This window comes from Myripristis murdjan, chromosome 9, assembly GCF_902150065.1.
Source record: "Myripristis murdjan chromosome 9, fMyrMur1.1, whole genome shotgun sequence".
Taxonomy (NCBI): domain Eukaryota; kingdom Metazoa; phylum Chordata; class Actinopteri; order Holocentriformes; family Holocentridae; genus Myripristis; species Myripristis murdjan.
Window position 1 is genome coordinate 11,479,335 of NC_043988.1, and position 22,706 is coordinate 11,502,040.

Consider the following 22,706-nt stretch of genomic DNA (forward strand, 5'->3'; position numbering starts at 1 on the left):
AATGTTCTATCCCCTTACAGTGTTGTGACTACACAGCCAGTGGAAAACTAACCAAGGCATTGAACACCAGGGTATCATAAGTGTCCTTTTCTGAGGTCTCCATCATGATGTTGAAAAGGGCATCTAGAGTGTCCTGGAGAAACTGCACATAAAACAGACATCTATTATAAAGCTGCCATTTGAAGGGCATTAAAATACATCTATAAAATATAGAAGAATATTACATATTTAGTGTGCAATCTGTGGAGTGGAGGACTCACTTTGACAATCTCTCCTCCCTCAACCTCCATTAGTCTCTGCAGGATCTGGTCCAGAGCCTCAGGGTTTGACCTCCAGTTTAACAGGCCAAGCAGATCCACTGGATCAACATTAACAAACCACAACAGAGAGGTGTAAAACTTGCTCCATTAAAGCATCATTTATGGCAATTAGACAAAAAGACCGAAATCTCAATACTAAAAACCTACTAAAATCTGCTTCCGTCAACATCAACACATCAGCAACATTGATCAGCTGAATGAATTTCAAGGCTATGTGAGAGAGGATTATGAATATGCATGGTGGCAGAGGACCACTATCCATCGTCGAGCCTGCTTCATTTCTTAAAGATGACTTATGACAAGACATCTCTTTAATTATCACAGGGTCTGTGCTCTGACTGTGGAAAGTATAAATGGTGCCCTGTGGTACCGTTCTGCGTGAGCTTAGTGGAGCAGGTGAGTGTGGCGATCTGGAAGCTGTCTTTAGTCATAGGAATCACTCCTGAGTGGTGGAACTGCTTCCCCGTTTGCTTCTCCTTCTCCTCCACTTCAGCCCAGGTTCCTGGCAAGGTGAGATAAACCTTTGCATCCTCTGCCTTTTTCACGTCAACCTAAGGAATTCATAAAACCCGGAATGAACCATGAAGCATATTGATCCATGAGGGGATCTAATTTCTTATTTATTGATTGAGGAGAGATTCATGCATAATCCATCCACTCACTGTCAGCTATTCAAAGACACAATTTTTTGTATGCCTACATAAAGGCAATAAACAATATACTTCACATTTTAAGGTTGAGCTCATTGGTTCACAATTTATGGAAAATACAAATAAGAGACGTAATTGCAAGCGCACCTTATAGACGATAAGGTCGTGCCTGCCGTCTTTCAGTGTGGTCCCGTCTCCTTTCATGAGGCGTACGAAGGCCATGCCAAAGGGCTTCTCCGATTTGTCCCTGGCTGAAGGCAAAACAGGAACATGACATGAGAGCACACCCAGCAACAGCCACCCAAGCCCTGTTTACCATGGTAGCAGGATTATATGTAGCTGGTTGTCAGACAAATAAGGCACTCACAGTCCTGGGATGATCTGTGTCGAAACATCACCCTCAGGTGACAGCGGCACACATCTTCAATGGGAATTGTCACCTTGCAGGGGGGCATTAAAAAAAGTCAGGGGGATTGGGGAGTGTGGATATGGGATTATAAACACAGAGGAAACACTATCTGCTGTGAGATTTGTATGACTGGCACGTACTGTGCAAATATGTTGCTCCGATTATTTCATTATATTGAGCCAAATCCATTTGAGGAAGTAATTGGAGCACTTGAGATACTATGTGCCGCTCCTGGCTTGGTACAGGCACATGTGACTGCTGTACATTCTTACCTTCACTGTTTCATTCCAACAAGGCTGCTTAACCTGGTAGTAAATTACAGACTTGTACTCTGTGATCCCATCATACCCGGCCCCAGGAAATATCGCTTTCTACAAGAAATGGAGGGAAGCAAATTTGTTTACATGATACGAACAAAATCAATTTACTCTAGGATGCCTCTGCAACTATGGCCTGCAAGAAATATAGTCAGTGAGCTTCTAATATAGCAGAAGATCACTGACATGCTGTACAGTCCATTACATAAACCTGATAGAATCAAAAATACTGAAAAAATAAACACCAACCTTTTTATGGCATGATATTATTATAATTATTGTCATTATGATTATTATCATGGTCCAATAATAGTGATTTAGTGCAGTCTTACCTCCATGGGATTGCCTTCATCATCATGCACACTCAGGATGACTTCCACATTTTTAGGCGTCTTCTTTTTACCACGGTCAAACTCTCCCTGCAGCAAGGTCACATATATATCGTTCCTCACGTTTCCTGAAGGAGAAGCAACAGATGATCAGATATGCATGCCGAGCATGGATGCACACTCATATTTTCTTTTTTTCTTTTTTAATTCAATCACAGTGTCCAGCAACACGCTTTCATGCACCTGGGAGGATGATTTCTGGAAAGCCCATCTTCCTAACGATTGCAGTGGTGCGGTCCACAAAGTGGGGGTAGTCCTTCCTGACCTGGGCAAGGTCCCCAGGTAGGAGTTTCAGGGTCACAAATAGCCCTGCCAGCACAACACATGAAGGAATTCAATGAGGCAGACGCAGAAAGGATATACTCTGTGAAACCTCACGCATCATTTATTTCCCTCAAAACAAAAAGAGCGATCCTCTGCAGTCACAGGGGACACAGTGTCTGTGAGCGCTTCATTTTTACCCTGGCCTTTGTGATTGACCTCCCGAGTGGCAATGACTTTATTGAAGACAGCAGTGAGGGGCTCGTTCTCTCCTATGACTCGCGATGGGATGAGTGGAGACATGATGAGCTGCCTCTGACGGATGTAAGTTTCCATGGCTATCCTGAGAGAGGCGGATTGGGATGCGAGAGAGAAAAATCAGCTGCCAACATGGCTGACAGGTGACAAACAAATGAATGGACAGGTTGTAGAGGTGAGGAGTGCTGAGTCCCCTGACAACATGCAACATCTCTCCATCCTGCATCTGGTTTCCTTTAAGTAAGTACCATAGCAGACAATGTACCACAGAGGACTAGGAACTGAGCCTTGTAAAGTACAAGCCAATATATGTGTGCCATTCAAACTACACTATACAGTGTGGTTCGCAGTTAAAATTAATCACGCTAGAGCCACACTACTAAAAAGAAAACTGTTCTCCATGGTTATTTCCACCATAAAAACCTTCACTTTTTACTCTTTATTTGCTGGTTCCATTTGAATGACCTTGTTAAAATTGGTGATTATCTTACCCATTCATTATAAAATAAACAAGTGCAACATTAGTAACCAAGTGTTGAGGCGTTATGCATGTGTTTGGCACCGTGAGATTCACAAGAATGAAAAATATGACAAGTGTTACAATGTGTGTGACACAAGGAACACTCATCAGAGAGGCAATGGGATCCTTAAACCCCTGCTTTTTTTTTATTATAGAGCAGCAAGAAAACTGCATGTCCAGGAAATTTTTACTCAAGCCTTTAGGGGACATAATTGAGAACTACTATGCGTAAGCAGTGACTGTGCCAAAGTCTAGACTAGAGGACAGCCCAGCAAATGCACAGTGACTTTTGCATTTCAGGTCACACAAATGTCCCAAAAATCATGATTCAGCATTTTAAATTTAATCATCACAACTTTTAATGAACCTTGGCTGATGTTCATCAAAACATTATATCCTAGAGAATTTTTTTTTTCAGGCTGCATTTTTCCTAAGGCAAGGGAGGGGTGAGAATAAGCAAATGCAGATTAGGTCAAGGTCACCTTCACTTTTTGGTGAATACCTTAACCACTGTGTACAGCTAACAGAGATGGATTTTGACTCTAAACAACATTAAGATAAACTTCCCACTGCTGGCAAACATGGATATTAGAGGTTCACATGGGCCCTGAAATCTTGCTGACAATCAGTCAAGATATTTTGGTGCCGCTTCCATCTTGGGACCTGTGAAAGTATATCACCCCCCAGCTGCGCAGCTGATGGGAAGACACTCCAGTTCTTTTCCAATGTTTGTGCTCAATTGTACGTCTTCACAATGCAAGGTTGAGCCTGTTTACAGCAGAGTAGTGTGTGACAATATCAAAAGGCAATATCACAATATCACTCACTGCTGAAAAGGGATGAAATGCTGTTTGTCCTCATCGTCTGTTTTCCCATGGGCGATATCTGTTATGTCCATCACTGCAATGACAATGGGAGCATCACGGCATGGCAGCAAGCTGCTGTCAAGGATAAGCTAATTTGGCAGTTGCAATACAATTGTCTGTTTATTGCCAAAACAACGACAAAAGAGGAAGATCATACTTTTAATATCACAATAACTCAATCTTCCCACTATAATTTTGCAGACTGTATTTTCTTCCATAATAGAACCAGTTGTTGGATTGCACTCACCTGTTGCCTAGCACCAGAATAGTAAGACAGATTGAGGGTCCTTGATCTCCTGCCTGCAGTGGGTGACGAAGCTGAATTGTGCATTCCACCCAGCTCTTTTCCTAAGTGTTTTTTTTTTTTTTTTCCTGGCTTCGAAAACTGTGACTTCTGAGTTAAGCATTCCTACTGACTCTGGTTTCACTCCATTTGCTGGGACACCAGAGGAAACCATTTCTCATCAAACCCACTAATCATCTAGCCAAAAACAAAAAGACAGTGGCTAAACCAGGTTCCACTGACTCATTTGCCAAGCCAGAGTTAAAGTACTCTCCAGGTCAGGAAGCAGGTGTTTTCATTTCATCGAGCACATGGAGAGATCCTTGGGATTTTTTTTTTTTTTTTTTTTTTGGGGGGGGGGGGTTTGGCCTCAATAAAACTATCCATGTGATGGCAATAATACAAAATGGTCTGTTTTTGTGTAGTTTTGCAGCACTGCTTCAACAGCTTTGCAAAAAAAGCACACTTAAGAAGCATCTCACCAGCCACACCAAATGGTCTCCTCAGTCCTCCAGTGTGTTTCTTCCCCTCTTTGAGCTCCATGCAGCCCACTCTGATGATCTGACACACCAGGAAGAGCCGCTGTCTGATCAAATCACTGCTGCTCAGGTCCTAAACACAAAGGACAACCACATAGATGAGGATTCATTGTGTGGACCTAAGGTACACTGAAGGATGAAGGGCAGCACATACACTAGACAGAGGACTACACGTATCAGTAAACAAATATATATTTAACATTCAATCATTATGTGCGTTCAGGCTGTATGGCTGCAGCTGCACAGGAGGTGCAGTGGGAGCCCAAAAGTATATTGGACCACTGTAGCATGAAGCAGTCAGAAGGCAAGTGTAACAGCAGGAAACGCATAAAAGAAAGCCCTCAAACTTATCATCCTCTCAGCTGTTTTATGTTTTTATTTTTCCAGAGGCTTGTTTAAAGCAAGAGTCTTGACCTATTTGCTTTGAGGAAGTAAACTGAACAATAAAGTTCATGTGGTTTTGGCTTTATGAATGTGGTTATATCGCATTCTTAGGTATAAAGTTCACACGTTTTCCTGGTAAATGTAATTACAATCACATTCGATTCACCATTTTCTGATTGTGAATGTGTTGAGCCAAAACCCTGACTAGTTTGTGAGACCCACCTGACTGAGTCATCCATGCAAACAGCAGTGATATACATTGGAGACAAATGCATAACAAATATCTAAAATGTTCCCTTGATGTGAGCAACTAAGTGAAATTCTCAGTAAATCTCACTAAAATGGATTTCCGCCTTATGCTAAATCCAAAGCAGAGGGACTAAAGGCAGTGGGACGGGATTCAGTTACCGTGAAAAGTGCAGGCAGATTGTTGAGTTTCTCGATTTCTTTAGGCATGCCCATACTGTCCCAGCGTACCAGGAAGTTCTCACTGCATGAATTTAAATAACATTAACAGTTAGAAATTTGGGTATCGAATGCATCTCTCTTACAAATCTCAAGCATCATGAAAAACACAAAAATATGACAAAACTGACTCAAAAATCCATACATTATGCTACCTGGCAGAGGAAATGCACACTGTCAAGAAAATTCTGAGATGCATGCATATTTTTAACAATGTGACAGTGTATTGATCCCTGTAGGGAGATGCACACAGCATACAGACACAAGCCCTGGAACCGATAGGGATTCTTGAACAAGGACACTTCATCAGGGTGTATGCTTGCTGACATGAAAAACGTTTTTAATATGTTTTAAAGCAAGCACGTAATCCTTGGTAAGCTGCAAGCAGACTGGTGCAGGTGACCTTTTTGAGTCCATTGTGACAAGTGGTGTTTAGATTGTGCAGTCATATATGGGGAAGTTTGTGAATAGGCCAAATCAGAGATCTGATATTTAAGTGTATTCCTGACTGTGCAGCTTCAATTGCTATTACCAGACTAAAAGATTAATAATGGTGAGGAGAGTAGCTTTTTTCTTGGATTCTTGGTGGAGAAATCTTTTAAATTGAACATGTCAATACATAATATGTGAATATTCTCTCTTCGCTGGGCTCAGTAGTCAAACTGCTTGAATCATCTGACATGCCTGGGATTAAAACCCAGGAGCCTTGCATGGCAGTTGTCTGCCTTCCCACGTGAGCTAAAGCACCAGCTTTTTGGCTGCCTGAGAAATTTATAGGCACTGCAACTCTGCATATACATATGCATGAGGTATTTTTTTTTGTAAATTATTATTTCTGGATCCAACTCTACTGACCGACAAGAAGTGTGACTTATACAAGCTGCTGGTTGCAACTAAGAGCATCCAAAACTTAAACTGTCTGAATGAAACTGAACTAAGAAAGGATATGCTACTGACAGCATGAGCATGGAAAGAAAAAAAAATAAGGTTTTAACCTGATGAATTCGGACTGGTCGGGGTCGTAGAGAGACATGAGCAGCTCAGCATCTTCCCCAATGTTGCACACAAAGTTTTTCAGGTTCATGAGGAGACTGTAGGTGTGCACGGTGCTGAACAGGGACTGACGCCTCATTTCAAGGTTTTGTAGCCGCGTCTGCAGATGACCAAGCAGATGACGCATTGGCACAGACGCACATTGAAATGGACAGCTAGCATTATGCAGTAAAAGTGATTTATGGTATTGATAAAACACAATCATGCCTTCTCCTCCTGTATCCTGTCATCAATACTGCGGGAGGCAGTTTCATGGGCCCGGAACAGACTGACCGTACTCGTGCAGTCTGGGTCCAGCGTGTTTCCTGCTTCATCTCGCACCACCAGGTCCAATCCCAGAATCCTGAACACACAGAATCAAATTTCCTCACATGAGTTTACAAGGGCATAATACTGGCGTTATGATTTAAGCACATAAAACTTCACAACGGTGTTTCTGCCAGAACGCAATTCATTGCAGCACAGAAAGGCAGCAGGACTCGTACCGGTTTCCATAATCAATCTTAGCTGTGACTTTCTTTTTGAGCTCGACAAGGTCATCCTTGGGCAGCGTTCCTGACACTATCTGAGATCGATATTCGATGAGGCTGTAGGCCATCTGCTGAACGGTCCTGAATAGGGTCGTCTTGTTGGTCTGTCAGATACACAGATATACACCATACAATATCAAAAACACATTCTTCAAAAGGTAAAAAAAAAATATGCTACCTTTGAATAAAAGTGAAAGTCAAAGTGGAGCAGAGTAGGGTACTGTGTGTAATGGAGGCAGACTGATAACAGAGAGGTAATCTACACATACCACATAGAGCTTGTGCCATATCTGTGCCCATTCCCTTAGAGTCGCCCCCAGCTCCTGCACCAGGGGTAAATCTGCTGGGATAATTATTTCCTGCTGGCTGCCAGCCACAAGAAGAGAAGAATATTGGAAAACGGCGCATCACTCACAAATCACGTCACATCATCTGGACAGACTCGAGTACATTTCTACACATGATAAACAGTTGGATCATTTCCCAACAAAAGCCGAGAAAAGCGTAATTACAAGAGCACTGTTATGTTATTGCAGAGTGACAAGGAGGGGCGGCAAACCAAAGGCAAAGAGAATTATCATCAAGATGATTATGTCATTTACTGATTTGTGGTCTCACCCTATTCCCTCGACTGTGGCCTCCTTTAAGTGGATGTAGGAAGCTGGGAAAATGCCCTGAAGAAAAAGTGAATTAATACCAGTATGTATTCTAACAACAGAGATCACATTTGTATTATGATAATGTAGCACTGCTGGTGCCCATACCTTTTGTGATTTATCCCGTAGTGTGTAGCCCCTATACCAGCCTGAGGAGAGACACACATATTACAATGAGGGTAAGGGAGCAAAAAAGACAGGGGTGATGACAGTGCAGGCTGTCACAAACACTATTTGCTACACTGCAGACTCATTTACATTATGCATAACATACTCATCACAATGCCGGTTAGTTCAACATCTCTTTCGAGCTCCTGCGCCAGCTCGCTAGCAGAAGCGAAGCAGGGATATGTTGGGGCTTGCTCGATGTTCAAGCTCACTCACCTTCAAATGTCTCAAGTATGTGCACAGTGTCCCCCACCTGCAGACACAGCTCCGGCTCACCTCTGGGATCATAATTGTAGATTGCTGAGGGACAGAGCGGGACTATCTCATTATGCGAGCCACACATAACACTCAGTGATTGTACTGTTCAAAGAAAAGGTTCTGGCCGACAGCTCTGACTGACATGTTTTATTCTTCCTCTCGGTCCGGCAGATTAACAAAATGCCAAAATCCCTTTCAATCACGCAACGCACAGACGAGCGGATCTGTTTTTCAAAAAAAGTCTTGGATCAGAGGTTTGCGGTTTCAGTAGAAAAAGAAACCAATTCATCCTCCTTTTCCCAGAACCTGGACTTGCAAGCGTAAAGGATCTTGATCTTTGATTTATTCCTCATCTTATTCTTCTTAACTACCGGCAGGGCGAGTGTTCGTGCAGCGAGACCGTGTGACTCAAACTTCTTAAGCATTTTAATGATTCTACATTGAAACTGATCCCCCAAGGCTGTGTTCAGCATTAGAGGAAATGGACTGTGCTGGAGCAAGTGGTTTGCAGGTCTGTTACAATACAGACCGTGAGGATTTTAAGGTGCCTGACATCACATCCTCGTTCCTTTTGATATTACCAAGCCCCTGAGCGTCCTGGTCAATAGTTACACTCCACTCTCTTTCTGCTGCCAACTGGGTCATCAGTGTACCCGGCCCTTCCCTACATTCATACTCGGTTTGTTAATCTAAGAACTTTCCTGGAGGCGGCTCTGCCTCTGCTTTTTAACTTTCCAACAGAAACATATGGGAGGGATCACACAAGTCTGTTTGCAGGAGCACCCACACACACACACACACACACACACACACGCGCACAGACAGGAAAAAAACACCTGAAAGACATTGCAAAAGAGAAACACACAATACTGTAGCAGAGGTCTCTGTCATGACTTGAGGGAGCTGCAATACCGCGCAGACACCTATTCTCATAGCAAGAGAGAGGAAGTATGAGCAGAGCTCTGCCCTGACTTGCATGGTGATAATGCTTGTTGCTGGAGGCTAGATTTCACAGCACGCTTCAACTGGCTGAGCTTATCACACCTCAGTCTGAATACCAAAACTTGACATAAAGCTGAACGTAACTACCTCTCTCTCTCTCTCTCCACGAGTTCCTCCACAGTGATAGATTTTTCCAGCTTTCCTAAACACACATTTTCACAGACATGGATATCCACTGGGAGACAGTTTTTTAGCCTAAGACTGACAAGGCTGGCTCCATGTTTGTGTAACAAGCCCACGGTTTAGTGGTCGACAAATATGTTTTGTTCACTGGCTGATGCCGATATTTAGTGAGCAGCACAGCTAGTGGCTGATGTATTATGCCGGATATCATGTTGTTGTTGTTGTTGTTTTGTTTTGGGGTTTTTGCATCTGGTAAAAGAAAACTGAAAATGCTGAACTTAGCAGAACATTTATTTAACACTTTAACGCTTCAGTACTCTGTCTGCAGTGTACTCATTAAAAAAAAAATGTTTCAACTACATGAATGTCCATGGATAATCACAAAAGTCAAAAAACAACACTTAGCCTAACAACAGCATCGGCCTTGTGAGCATGGCCATCAGCCAATGCCAATCATTGAAAAAATGTCAGATTATCAGCCCAATATCGGTTGAGTGCAATATCCAAATCACAGGACCTGCAATTTTTTTTATGAAGGTAAAATGTGTGACAGAAAAGCATAAATGATGTATTGCAGTGCAAAAGAGACGCCCTGGCCTACAAATCATATTCTCCAAATGTCAGAGAACAAGTCTGTTTGCTACAGACCCCAGCAAAAATCACATCATCATTATTTTGACAGGGTTTTTTTCAATTAAAATGAAAAATATGATGCAAAAATGATCATTCTACTAAAATTGTGAGTAATATTGCAGTCGCAATATCTGTCAAATTAATACCAATATGATTTTCTTTGTACCAAATCAATCAGCCCTAGCCCATGCCTACAATGTGCTGAAGTACTTCTCTGCACAAGTCCATCTGAAAAACTGCAAGATCCTCATCCTCACATCAACAAGTTTTATGTAAACAAAGATCAGACGCCCAGATGATCACACACAGATAAACAAACAATTTTCAGAAACACCATGATACCAATGTGCCTTTTTTTTTTCTTGTATTTTCTGGGTCAAAATTAAGAATGTGCTGCCACTACATAACTGTTAGTGGCAGCACATTCAGTCGGCAGTAATGTGAGCAGAATGTTCAGGCCTTTAATACAAGCATAATAACACAACATGCAAGATTTATTTCATAGAGTTATTGACATGCTGCGGAACCCTGCGAGAAAGAGTCTTCATTCTCCTTTGGAAATGATTTCACTGCAGACAGAAATAATGCCTGAATGAAACGCGGACGAAAGAAATGACATCTGCCTCTGGTCATGCCGAGAGTGACAATGGCCTATTCACCAACTTGACACAGTGTCCAGGCCTGGCAACAACATGGCAAAATGCCAATGGCTAGAGCCCAGTCGAGCATGTTGTGATGCCACACTGTCTAAACTAAAGGCAACAGTCCGGACCTTGGCAGCACAGCTCACTGGTGCAATTCTGTGACACGCTATTTTCCACTTTAACTTGTAAACATCCAAGATATACTGACCCTGGAGCTCCTCTTGCAAGATTACAAAAAACCCCTCTATCTGGGCAGGTTCAAGTCAGTGTGAATACTAATGTTAAATCAAAGTCAGCCTCATTCTCTGTGAATGGGTTATCATAGAGCTGGATTAGCCAATAATTAAAAGAACACCACGGGTGAGTGGTCTTAGCAGCCACTGGCAGCCACTCAAAATAAGGACAATTTAATGAGAATCTATATGAAGACTGCCAGGGGGAGGAGAAACCAAAGGAACTGTTGCAAGATTTGGAAAAGACAAAACAAATGATAAAACTGTGAGTCTAGCAACCAACAAAGGCTCGACGACAAGCTTCCACAGAGATGTGCATCCAAAGCTGATTCTCAGTCTGAGAAAATCTGAAACTTTGGCAACATCATGAATGAGAAGTGGGTCAGAGGGGTGTCACGCTGCACATATTGGGCTTTCATAAAAATAATAAACTTCAAGTCTTTCCTGTCAGGTAATCCAATATAAAACAGGTAGCTCATCACTTGAAACCCACTGAATGAATAAATATTACCTTAGAACTAATATAAATTATGAAACAGTATTCAAGGATGAATCATGTATCTGTTAGGAAGCCTTTGTGCAGGCATATTGAATTTTAAAGGTTTCAAGCGCAACCAAAAAACAGGTGGAAGTAGCTCCACAAAAATCATCAGGTGGAGTATTAATGGTGTTTTTGAGCCAACTCTCCTCAGGCAAACTGTTTGAAAACATAAAGGCCCTGATGTAAAAGTCTTTTGCCTCCCATCTACCGTCTAGACAGCCCAAAACGATCTGTGCAAAAGATCTTAAACTCTGCTCCAGCTCATAAGCCCTTATAGGTTATCAGCAAATCATTAACTCAGTTCTAAAACTCAAAGCTAATAGTATAAAGAGGCTAAACTTAGAATGATGTGGTCTCAGCTTTTTTTTTTTTTTTTTTTTTTTTTTTTATTCTCGTTAGAAAACCCTGAGGTAACTTTTTAACAGGGAGAGCGGAAATTGCAATAGCCTTATCTAAATGAGAAAAAAAAAAAACAAATGCATTTATGTCTTTCTCCAGGTTGTTAAATGATGAAAAGATTGTATTTTTGAAATTACACTCTCAGCTCTCAAAAAATGAGGCTGACCAGCTGTTTGGCCAGTTCATCACAACGGAGAACAAGGTCAGCACTTATCTCTAAATTACGGGCAGTAATCAGGTTTGACATTGGAAGATGAACAAGCTGCAATGTAGTGATTGTGATCTACGGAGGCTGGGCAGCTGAACAATTTCACATTTGTTTTCATTGGGTTGGGGAAAAAAAAAAATGAGACACCCACTTCGCATGTAACACCTGCGGGGCAAACACTAAGAACTTTAAGCTGCAGGAATGTGTGGTTTTATGGACATTTATACGGTATTTAGTGAAAACTGACTATGTGTTTTTGCAAAAAACAACTGTACAATTCTATATACTAGTGTGTGGCTCTTAGCAAAATTTCCCCCCAGCTCCGTTCTCTTTGCAATGGTGGCAAAAAAAAAATCTGGGTGTCGTGTTTAACTCCAATCTGAGTTTTGACTCGCGTGTTAACCTGTTCAGTCTTGTTTTTATCAATTTAGGAGTACAGCTAAGATAAGGCTTTATCCATGCTTTAATTTCTTCTCATCTTGATTAGTGTAAAGTCATTTTTACTGGTCTTAACGAATTTACTTTACTTGGCCCAAAACTCTTAAATTACCCCAATTTTAACTTGTCTTCACTGGCAATTGATCATGAATTTTTACATTTTACACGGCTTGGCTCCCAGCTTCATTTCAGCCTGAGATCTTCAGGTTGGGACGTCCCGGCTGTTCCATAGTCTCAACTGAAGACTAAGGGTGATTGGGCATTGCTGCACAGGCTCTGAGGCTTTTGCATAACTTTCTCGCTGGTATTAGGCTCACTGAATCCCTCCTCTGTCCCTCCAAAATGTACTTTTATCATAAAACTTTAAAGTCTTTGCTGGTATTTATTCCTACTGTTTCCTGTTTTTAACGGTGTTCTTTTTTTGCTCCGTATAACTAATTGTTGGTTGCTCTCTCTGTATCGGCCCTTTTTGATGTAGTCTGCTGTACTGTTCTTCTTGAGCGCTTTAGAGGCTACATTTCGTATGATAAGAGCTACAGTATAAAGCATACACTATAAATAAAGATTATCAGATTATAAGATAAAGATGGTTGTAAGATTTTCTCTGGTACATTGATGAGTAAACTGATGAAACAGACGAAAAAAACTATTTCCACAAGAAAACTGAAAGAAATGAAAAGAAGTCTCGTTCCACTTAAGTGATTATAAAGCACTGCATTTCTACTGATGTGCCATGATACAATATGTATTAATACATACAATATACAAACCCTAGGAGTTTACAACTATCAACTAAATGTGTCAATAAAAATGCCATTCCCTAGCTTTATTGCCTCTCTCTCTCAGTAACTTTGATAACTGGCAGGAAGTTCCTGGAAAAGCATTGTGATTGATGTTCTCAACAGTGGCGGGATCAAAATACAACGCAGCAAACTACTGATCCCTGACCGTGTTGTTATGCTAATGTAACTGTTGTTTACATTAGCTGTACATTTATTTGACTCAGCGATTTAACCAAAAACAATTTAAACTCCCCAGCTCTGCCTTGGCTTGTATATATCCATGTGACTGAGCATTACATGACTGCTCATTAAGGAGTTCTTGCCCTGCAATCTAATAAAGCAATAGCACGTCATTACAGATATGAATAATTTGAAAACAGAGCTCCAATGAAAAAAAAAAAAACAACCACTTGAGAGGATGCATGCTCCATCTGGGCTTCTAGGACTTCATTTGTCTCCAGGAAGTGAAACCTGAGACACTATCCTATTATGGCGGTGTCACAACATCACCATTAAAAATTGTGCTATCTTAAGCCGCACATTATCCACATTTCCCTGTTAGGTAGCATGATATAATTGATATTATCAGAAACCTTGCGATCTCTTTTTTCATCCAAAATTTAGTTGCCTGCATGTGAGCCGAGCCTGGCTTTCTTAATCGGATTAAGAGCATAAGACCTGGTACAGGGTCCAATGGCATTTAAAGGATTAAGTACAGTGTTAGTGACACCAACCCTGTTTCTGAGGCAAGAGAATGGCACAGTGTACAGAATCAAACCGAGCAACAGTTTTGAACACCGTTCTGGGATCTGAAAGGATTAAGATAGAAAACTCCCCAGCATCAGCTGCTAAAAGAAGGTCATATATAACCAAGGGTGGGAGAAGGGGGGTTGCACTGTGGAGTGCATTATACCCACCTGGAATTTCTGAGGGAAAAAAAGGAATGTTTTTACCCATAACAGCACGAGAAAAGACACTTTCACTAACACCTGAGATAAAGTTGGTATGAGGATCCAGGTTTGATTATAGCCATGCCAAAACATTTTGAGACCAGGACTCTGGCTCACACCAATTCCAGCAATCAGGGGATTAGCTGAATGTTAGGCGTAGCCCCTTATATCCTTAGATACACGCTTTACCTCGTGTGCTCAGCTGCACACATCTGCTGCACACCAGGAAGCAAGTTTGTCTGAGAGCAATAAAAGTGAATTCAGCTTTCTGGACTGCACTCACAGCGTTGAGTCAGTGCGGTAACTTCATACCATACCTGCACAGATTACTGAGTCACTGCAGTACAGGAGAAAAATGCTCCTATACTGCTGGAGCCTACTCTTCTATCCTGAGGGCGTGGAGCTGTATTGGATAGCATGCAATACTCACACACACACACACACACACACACACACACACACACACACACACACACACAGGTGACAAGGCCACACCTCATTACAAGCCTTTGCAGAACTAATAGCCCATATGTAAAACTGTTAAGTAGCAGGAAACAAAAATCATTTAATAAATACAATTTCCAACACACAAGTAAAAAACATGTAATTCCTTCAAACCAGCCACTGACACACTGGTGTCCAAACAAGTCAGATTCCATTAGTAACAAATACACATAGCGTGCTGATCACAGCCATGGCTCCCATGCTGGGACCCCCAGGGGTCCTTGAATGGGCCTCCAGGGACCCCCCAGCGAAATGGGGATTCATTTAATTACAGTTACTTCACTTAATAAAACTTAATGAGAGAATACTTCCAAAACCACCGCGGCGCACATGGACTCTTGCTCTCAGTGTCCCACTTTTACCTCCCCCAGCTACAATACAGTTATACAATATTTTCCCAAGTTACATCTACCAGTAAATATCCCCTCACAGGGTAGGTGGGTCCTTGCTAGGACAAAATCACATCAAAACAGAGTCTAATTCACATCTATTTCGAAGACCTTGACACAGAACAAATTGGGAAGCCCTGCATTAAACTGTTTACTCCCTATTTATCAACAAGGTCGCAAAACAAGTTGCCTCCCAACTTCACGCCACCAGAGTCCCTTTTCCTTGAAGTTGCTTGCACATAGCAGAGCAGAGTAGACTAGAGGTAACAGTTTGGTTTCAAATAGCAAAACATGCGTCGCGGCTCGGGGGAAAAAAAAAAAAACTTACCGACGCCGTATTTCTCCTTTTTAGTTGGGATCCAGCGGGTCATTGCGGGTAGGGGGGAGGAAAAAGTTTGGTGAATGAATAAATAAATAACTATATACAATTCCGAAATGAGGACGGGCGGTGCACTCTTGCTCGTCCCGACGTCTACAGTTCCGCCATCATGACTTAGAAACCAGGGGGAGGGGAGAGGAGGGCAAACAAGGCCGGGACAGCAGGGAGAGGCGTCGACCGACCCGCCGGGCTCCCAAACTTTCTTCCCAAAACAGAGCCACAACCTCGGATACTCATTTGAAAACGTTTTGGTCCCAGGGAACTTTATCCGGGAAGATTTATTGTTGTTGTTGTTGTTGTTGTTGTTGTTGTTGTTGTTGTTGTTGTTGTATCAGTTAGGTGGTGAAATGAAGTATACCTGTGGGGAGGTCAGGGGAATTGAAGCTCCATATAAATAAAACCATGTCAGATAGCCAAAGTCAATGGAGGGAAATTATAGTGCAATTAAAATAGTCCCTAGTGTAAGTCCAGGGTGGTCCCCTGATGGTCCCCGGACCTCTCTTTGGGCACCACTGTGGCCTCTCAATCCAGAGGCCAGTGTTTAATTCAGCCCTGAACTGTAAATGAATAGCCTATTGCATCTATGAATTATTCCAATCTGAAGTCAATTGGTGTGGAAATTCAAAATCAAGCTGCTGCTCTATGGGATATTTTTTATACATTCAGAGCAGTGTATAATGGATTATTGATTATATTGGCCCATGCTTGAAAGTGGCTGCAGGCTATCCCACAAGTTAATTGTTCAAAATATCAGAAGTGTAGGCTATGCATAACTATGGTGCTCTACTTGAGCTTGTGAATCGCTGAGGCTGTTTGCTAGAGTTTTTAATGTCATTTAAACCGGGGATTAATTGTCTAAAACTATCATTAACTTTATGTGCTATTGTCCTGGAGGTCTGCTCAGTATATCACAAATGATGCTCACCAGCCTCCTTCCCCGCCCAATGAAGCAATTTACAGCTGCTGGCTGAGACCTGGTATCCCACTTACCCTTTTGTCTGCCTATCATGTGTTTTTTTTTCTGGTGCCACTGGTCAGCCAAATGGTGCTGTCAATAATGTTCAGCCAGCCAGTGCTTTTGTTGTTCCCTGTGACAGCTTGATCTCTTGTCTTTTTTTTTTTTTTTCTCTGTGTTGCATCAGTTTTGATCAAGCTGCTTGGAATCACAGCTTGTAGACGAAGAGTACTAACACAAGTGCATGGCTGTTATTCAAATTATTTTGCAAAGGATAAGGCTACCCTATGAACATAATGGTAGCTAAAAAAATAAACAAAATAAAATAACAGAGCCTCCATGGTGGCCACAGACAAAATCGAGATTGCAGATATTTTTTTAAAACTGTGCCTTTAAATGGTGCCTTCTTTGAATTGTTCTCTTCTCTGCCACAAAGTGATATAATCAAAACACTGAAATTCTTGACAGCCTCATGGCAAATTTTCAAGGTAGTGATTTGAGCTGTTAGACATGATTATTGTGACCTATTTTTGGCAGAGCTACAGGTGCTTATTGAGGCTTTGAATTCATTGTAAGAGGCTTCAAATCTGCAGATGTCCTTTTCACCTCAGATTGTCCTGATTCCATATACAATATCTCTCACACTTCACATCAGATGAAAAGAGTTAAGCCATCAAAAGGGGAAGAAGAAAAAAAAAAACCAGTCAAATCTACAAAAAGGAATACAATATTGCCATCATCTGACTGCTTTGTGCCATTACATTACACATTGTATATGGTTACAAAGCATGGAGATTTTATTAAATATCTGCATATGTGCAGCAGCTTACATCTACTACCTCAGTTCAGCCTCTAAATTTTTAATGATAACTTACTCGAGTTCAGTTGGTGATGGGAGCATGAGATAATTTGGCCACCAATGTGTCGGCGTGTGTGTGGGTGTGTGTGTGTGTGAGCTCAACTCTGCAGTTCATTTAGAGTTGAATGTTCAAAAGCAACAGTCAGGCTGAGTCTTAGCAGAAACTCCCAATTTCCCTCACGCTCTAATTTAGATCAGATTGTTTTGTCTCTTGCCTTGTTCCATTAAAACCTCTTGACTGCATGCAGCATTTTAATGATAAGCCTACTTAGAAAGAAAGAGGAGCTTTGAATTCAGCAGCCATTTGTTGCTAGTCTGTGGTTCATCTATGGCCATCTATGTGCAGATGTACAAGGTGAACAGAAACAAGTGTCTAAGTGCAACAGTGGACTGAATTTATAGGCCAGTTATTCTCATTTTCTAGTCACAAATGAAGACATGTCGTGATAGTGTACTGCCACTGTTATTGTAGATAAAAAGAGAAATAAAGTTATGGTCCTTTCCTTGGAACAGGGAACAAAATGGATTGTAGTGTGATATACTTAGTGAAGAATCTGTTTCCTATCCACCATTATTCAGTGACATCACTTGCAATTAAACTGAGACATTCAGGATGTGGAAAAAGTCCAGTGCATCAGAATCCTGTGAATGGTGGGGCTCTAAATACTGGGCTCGGCCCTGTCTGAGATGTTCGATTCCTGAGACAAAAGCAGACAAAAGGCCCTAATGGATTTAAAGGTCCGCTGCCAGGACTGCATGATGCCAAAAGCAAATTCAAATGCCTTTGGCTAAATGAGAGCCGCAGCAACCACCTGCTTGTCGAACAGCAGAAACAGGTAATGGCTTTGGCTGTTCCTGTCATGCTGGGTAGACGGGCCACTGCACTCTCCATACATGATGACTCCTCAGCCACTTGAAAGGAGATGCTGATTCATGGTCGACGTTTGGCACATGTATATCCAGATGCTTCCATTTTGCTGATATACAGAATATGGTATGTTTAAGATGAGGCTGTCCTACACTGTCCTCTGGCACTGCATGCATGCGAGGTCCTCTTGTCCTTCTGTGAGTCAGCATGTTTCTGCACTAATGCCACCCAGACACGTTTCTATACATATACGGTATATCACACTTAAAATGATTCCAGGGCAGCACAGCAAGAAGGACTCTGGATCTTTCTGACTTTGGGTTTGTGTGATGCCATGTAGGCTTATGTTCACACTGCAAAAAGACTCAATCTTAACAAGTCTTTTAGTCTCATATTCAGTGTTAAAAATGCTGTTTTACTTAAAACAAGTGAAAAAATCTGGCATCAGGATGAGATAATCCCACTTGTTTCCACTGCCAATCAGCTTATTTCCAGAATTGTCCTGAATCAAGTGTCATTTTCTTGTTACTAAAGGACTGACATGCATTATTATGCCTTGTTTCAACATTTTTGTACTTCCAGAAAAATTCCTGAAACAAGTAGGACTATCTCATCCCACTGGCTGATTGCTGTTCACTTGTTTTAAGAAAGAACAAGGCTGATTTTCAGACCAAATGACTACTTAAGATGCAGATTGTTGAAGTGCAGGCACTCCGGTTCCCTCCCACAGTCCAAGGTCATGGAAGTCAGCTGGAATGTGTACTGCCAGAAATGAGTGCGATTGTTCATCTATCTATACTGGCCCTGTGTTTGACAGTAAACCTGTGACCTGGAATAAATATTTGTGAGTTACAACAGTGAATGAAAATTATTCTGATTTTAATGTTTATGTTAAACGATACTTGGGTATTTTGTTGGGTCTCTGCCGTGCCTCAGGATATGACTGTCCCTTGGTTGATGGGAGTAAAGGTTTCACATAAAACCTATCCTAAAGACATAATGCAGAGTTTTTATGCATGTGACTATGGGACCAATCTCCTGCAGGTACAGCACACGCACACATTTTTTTTTTGTTTTTTTTACTATAAGAGCATTTATATTCATATTCACAAATGCAACATCTCATTTCCAGATTTTAATGCATGAGAAAGGACGTGCCCTCGGGCTCCCTCATTTGTTTCTGACTCAGTGATGCGTCCTTTGTATCCTGTCGGTGGCCAGCCCAGTAGAGTGAGCTTGGTTGGGAGCATGAAAGGCCATCCGGAAACTACATGCTCCATGTGCACTAGAAACAGGCGTCTATTTTTAGAGCGCAAAAAATTTAAGTCAAATTGGTACTGCTCTTACTTCCAGGTCAGTGAAAAGACTCTTTTTGCAGTTTTTAATTGGGTGAGGGTGATTCCCAGAGATCAGCAGAGGGAGCCACAACTCTTACCTAACACCTCCTTTCTTTATAGAAACAAGTGCTGGCAATGTGACAAGCACAAAGGCAGACCAGAGCGTGACCACCCTTGCTGTCTGGGATGGGGCTGGAAAGGAGTGGACGCCCCCTCGCAAGTCTGCACCCATAATCAGATGACGGCTATTTGTCCCAAGGTCACAGTGTCATCTTTCCAGAGATATGGAAATCATTAACTTTTGTCTTTTTGTTCTACTTTCCTATTATCTGTGCAGTCCCTGAATACCAATATGCATGTATCCTATGCAGACACTGTTCTGGAGTTACAGTGGGCTGCTAATCTGGAGCCACAGGAAGCCTAGACACAGCATCAGCATCAGCTTGACTGTTTGTTCAAGCTTTTCAGGTTCGACAAACTACGAGACTGGCTACCAATCACTGTGTCAGGTCCTTTGGTTGAAAGCTGAGTTGTCTGTTTTTCAGGCCAGAACAGTGATGATACACCATGTATCACTCTGTGTGCCTCAGAAATATTATACCTCTTTTGTTGTAAGAGAAAGCCGATATAGTCAGCCTTGTGTGGATGGTGTTTCATGGCTTTGGGAATACAAAGTCAGTCCGTTGATGTTATATTGTAAAATGATAGGAATGCATGAATGCCAGTGTGTAAATCTGTAAGGTCTTCTTAATCCATGAATACTTACTTTTTTGGAAAGACAAAGACATGTGGTGTATAACTTACAACAGCTGCAAAACCATTGTCACTTTTTGGTGCGGGGATTTAATTTATCATGCAATCAGTCACAATATGCTCATCCTAAATGCTTTGCTGATATTTTCCCTAATTTTGGAGACTGTCATCCCAAATGCGTCAGCCATCTGCTATAAATGCTACACTGAACACAATCTTAGTAATCATATTTTATGTGGTGAGATGTTCAACAAATGTATAACATGCACTGAAACTTGTTTCCTTAACATCTTCACCGGGAACTATTCTGATTATTTCTCCTGCTGCAATGCTCAATACCCTGTTTTTCATCAAAAGATTGTACTTTTTGGCGGTTTCAGTGGGAGTTAATTATGGACCTGCTTCTGACATATATATGTCCAGACAAGGAAGAGAGATTTATATACCGGTCTTCACAGGCAGTATTTGACAGATGAAACTTGGATGAAACTCAATATATGAGGGATGAAATGTGATAAAAAAAAAAGAAAAAAGAAGAAAAAAAAATATATATATATGATCTTTCTTCTATATGCTATATGGTTACAGTGGGTCTGTGTCACACCCTGCCCTGAAACTCCCCCTCCAGCATATACACACATACATTCACAATCCCACAAGCTTCTCCTACTTCTGCACATTACATGTAACACAAATGATACACGTGAATACCTGCAGCATTCTCTATACATCCTTCTGGCTATTTTGTGATTCCTATCGACTTTCTATCACGACTGCTAGTTTGTGTCTGTCCAAATCGGTGAACAACATATCATTTCTCCAGGATTATAATGCACGAGAAAACATTTACACAACTTCTTTCTCTTACAGATGATACAGGGGTGTAGGTACAAGTGAGCGCGTATGTAAGTGGAGCCTAAATCATTTGAAACAGGACATTATAATTATTAAACTAAGTGCTCTGTTGGACTCGTTCACCCCTTTTTGCAGCAATGGGAGGGATAGAGGGAGGAGGAAAATTGTCTAGCTCAGGGTGGGGTGACCCAAGGACAGGGTGGGTATAGAGAAGAAGAGAGGAAGGAAATGTCAGCATTGCATATAGTTTGGGGTGTTGCCTGTCTCTGACACACGCAAGATCGCCTATAGGTAGCAAAGGTCCAAGGAGGATATATGGGTACACATTGCAAAGATGAGACAACGTTTCAAATACATCTAGTCCTGTGCGTGTTTGTTTGTGTGCATGTATGTGTGTGTGTGCATTGGGAGATTGGGCGGTTCATTTGCGTGCCATAGGGATTGTATCTGTGCAGATGCCTAAAGGAAGCCCCCGGTCTCTCCACCTCTTTGCAGGGTAAAAAAACAGCCTGTCTACTGTCAAGGTTTAGTGCAGTGAGATATTTTGCTGTCTCTCTCTCTCTCTCTCTCTCTCTCTCTCTCTCTCTCTCTCTCTCTCTCTCTGTCCCTTCTGCTTTTTCTTCCCCTCCCTCTCTCTCTCTCTCTCTCTCTCTCTCTCTCCTCTCTCTCTAATGAAATAATGAAATTGCTCTCTCTCCTGCTGTCCTCCATCAGTTGACACTTGGCCAGGTTCTTTGGTGCAGCAGACTAGCTGAGTCATAAAGGTTTCAGTGGGCCCTGATTTATGAACGGTGATGTGGACGAGGGTGAGGCAGCAGGAAAAACTCTGGCGTCAGCTCACTGATCACACATAGGCATAACAGGACAGAGACAACCTGCTGACTTATGAGATAAAGACAAACTCGCCACAGTAATTCTGCCTGCTACCTTGTGGGTTTAGAATCAGTCAATTCAAGAAGCACCCAATAAAGCCGCTTTAGCAGTTAATGTAGTAAATGTGAGGGGTTATATTCTCAGATTTACTGTGCGCCAGTTGTTGCTTTTTCAGAGTAATCACCCACAGTGCGGTGCAGAGTAATGTCTTTCTTCAATTCAAAGATTGGGCTGGAAATTGTATCTTTTGCTGGAAGAGCCCAAAATGACTCATACTTGCTGATTTTCTTGGTTTGCTGCAGCCCTCCCTCCCAGAAAACTCCGGACTGCTTGGCTTGTCAAGATGGATAGAACCAAAGGCTATTTGGCTGCCATCTACATACTTACTCCATTAACCCCCATTAAAATTCTGGCTACACAGGAGCATTTTGTTCACACCCTGACTGAAAATATCCACCCCAGGCTAGTTAGCCAGTAAAAATGCCCATCCCTGCCTGTCAAAATGAGACACAGAGCTTTGACATGGAACATCATTTTCTTTTAATGCATTTATTTTTACTTAATGTTATTTCCCTCTGCAAATCATTGCAGTTATTATCAGTGTTTTGAAGTGAGAATAAAACAGCCCCAAGCTAACTTTAGGTTGACAGTTTTT

The 22,706-nt window shown here is 41.8% G+C and overlaps 1 protein-coding gene across 3 annotated transcripts in view; it reads right to left on the bottom strand.

Annotated features, from left to right (window-relative positions):
- The window catches only part of dock5 (dedicator of cytokinesis 5), a 29,393-nt gene extending 13,734 nt beyond the window's left edge, over positions 1-15,659 (bottom strand). For 2 of the 3 annotated variants that reach the window (XM_030060441.1, XM_030060439.1), the window contains exons 1-20: positions 15,501-15,659; positions 8,285-8,368; positions 8,009-8,049; positions 7,863-7,918; positions 7,514-7,610; positions 7,200-7,348; positions 6,922-7,057; positions 6,657-6,814; positions 5,605-5,686; positions 4,756-4,885; positions 3,952-4,024; positions 2,547-2,689; positions 2,269-2,394; positions 2,029-2,153; positions 1,652-1,750; positions 1,338-1,410; positions 1,118-1,221; positions 691-871; positions 261-358; positions 53-142 (exon numbers count right to left, since the gene is read on the bottom strand). In XM_030060441.1, coding sequence (XP_029916301.1) covers positions 53-142; positions 261-358; positions 691-871; positions 1,118-1,221; positions 1,338-1,410; positions 1,652-1,750; positions 2,029-2,153; positions 2,269-2,394; positions 2,547-2,689; positions 3,952-4,024; positions 4,756-4,885; positions 5,605-5,686; positions 6,657-6,814; positions 6,922-7,057; positions 7,200-7,348; positions 7,514-7,610; positions 7,863-7,918; positions 8,009-8,049; positions 8,285-8,368; positions 15,501-15,543 — 2,088 coding nt within the window. In that variant the 5' untranslated portion in view covers positions 15,544-15,659. The remainder of the gene's footprint in view (positions 1-52; positions 143-260; positions 359-690; positions 872-1,117; positions 1,222-1,337; positions 1,411-1,651; positions 1,751-2,028; positions 2,154-2,268; positions 2,395-2,546; positions 2,690-3,951; positions 4,025-4,755; positions 4,886-5,604; positions 5,687-6,656; positions 6,815-6,921; positions 7,058-7,199; positions 7,349-7,513; positions 7,611-7,862; positions 7,919-8,008; positions 8,050-8,284; positions 8,369-15,500) is intronic. The other variant, XM_030060440.1, reaches the window with a different exon arrangement.
- Between the last annotated feature and the right edge of the window lie 7,047 nt (positions 15,660-22,706).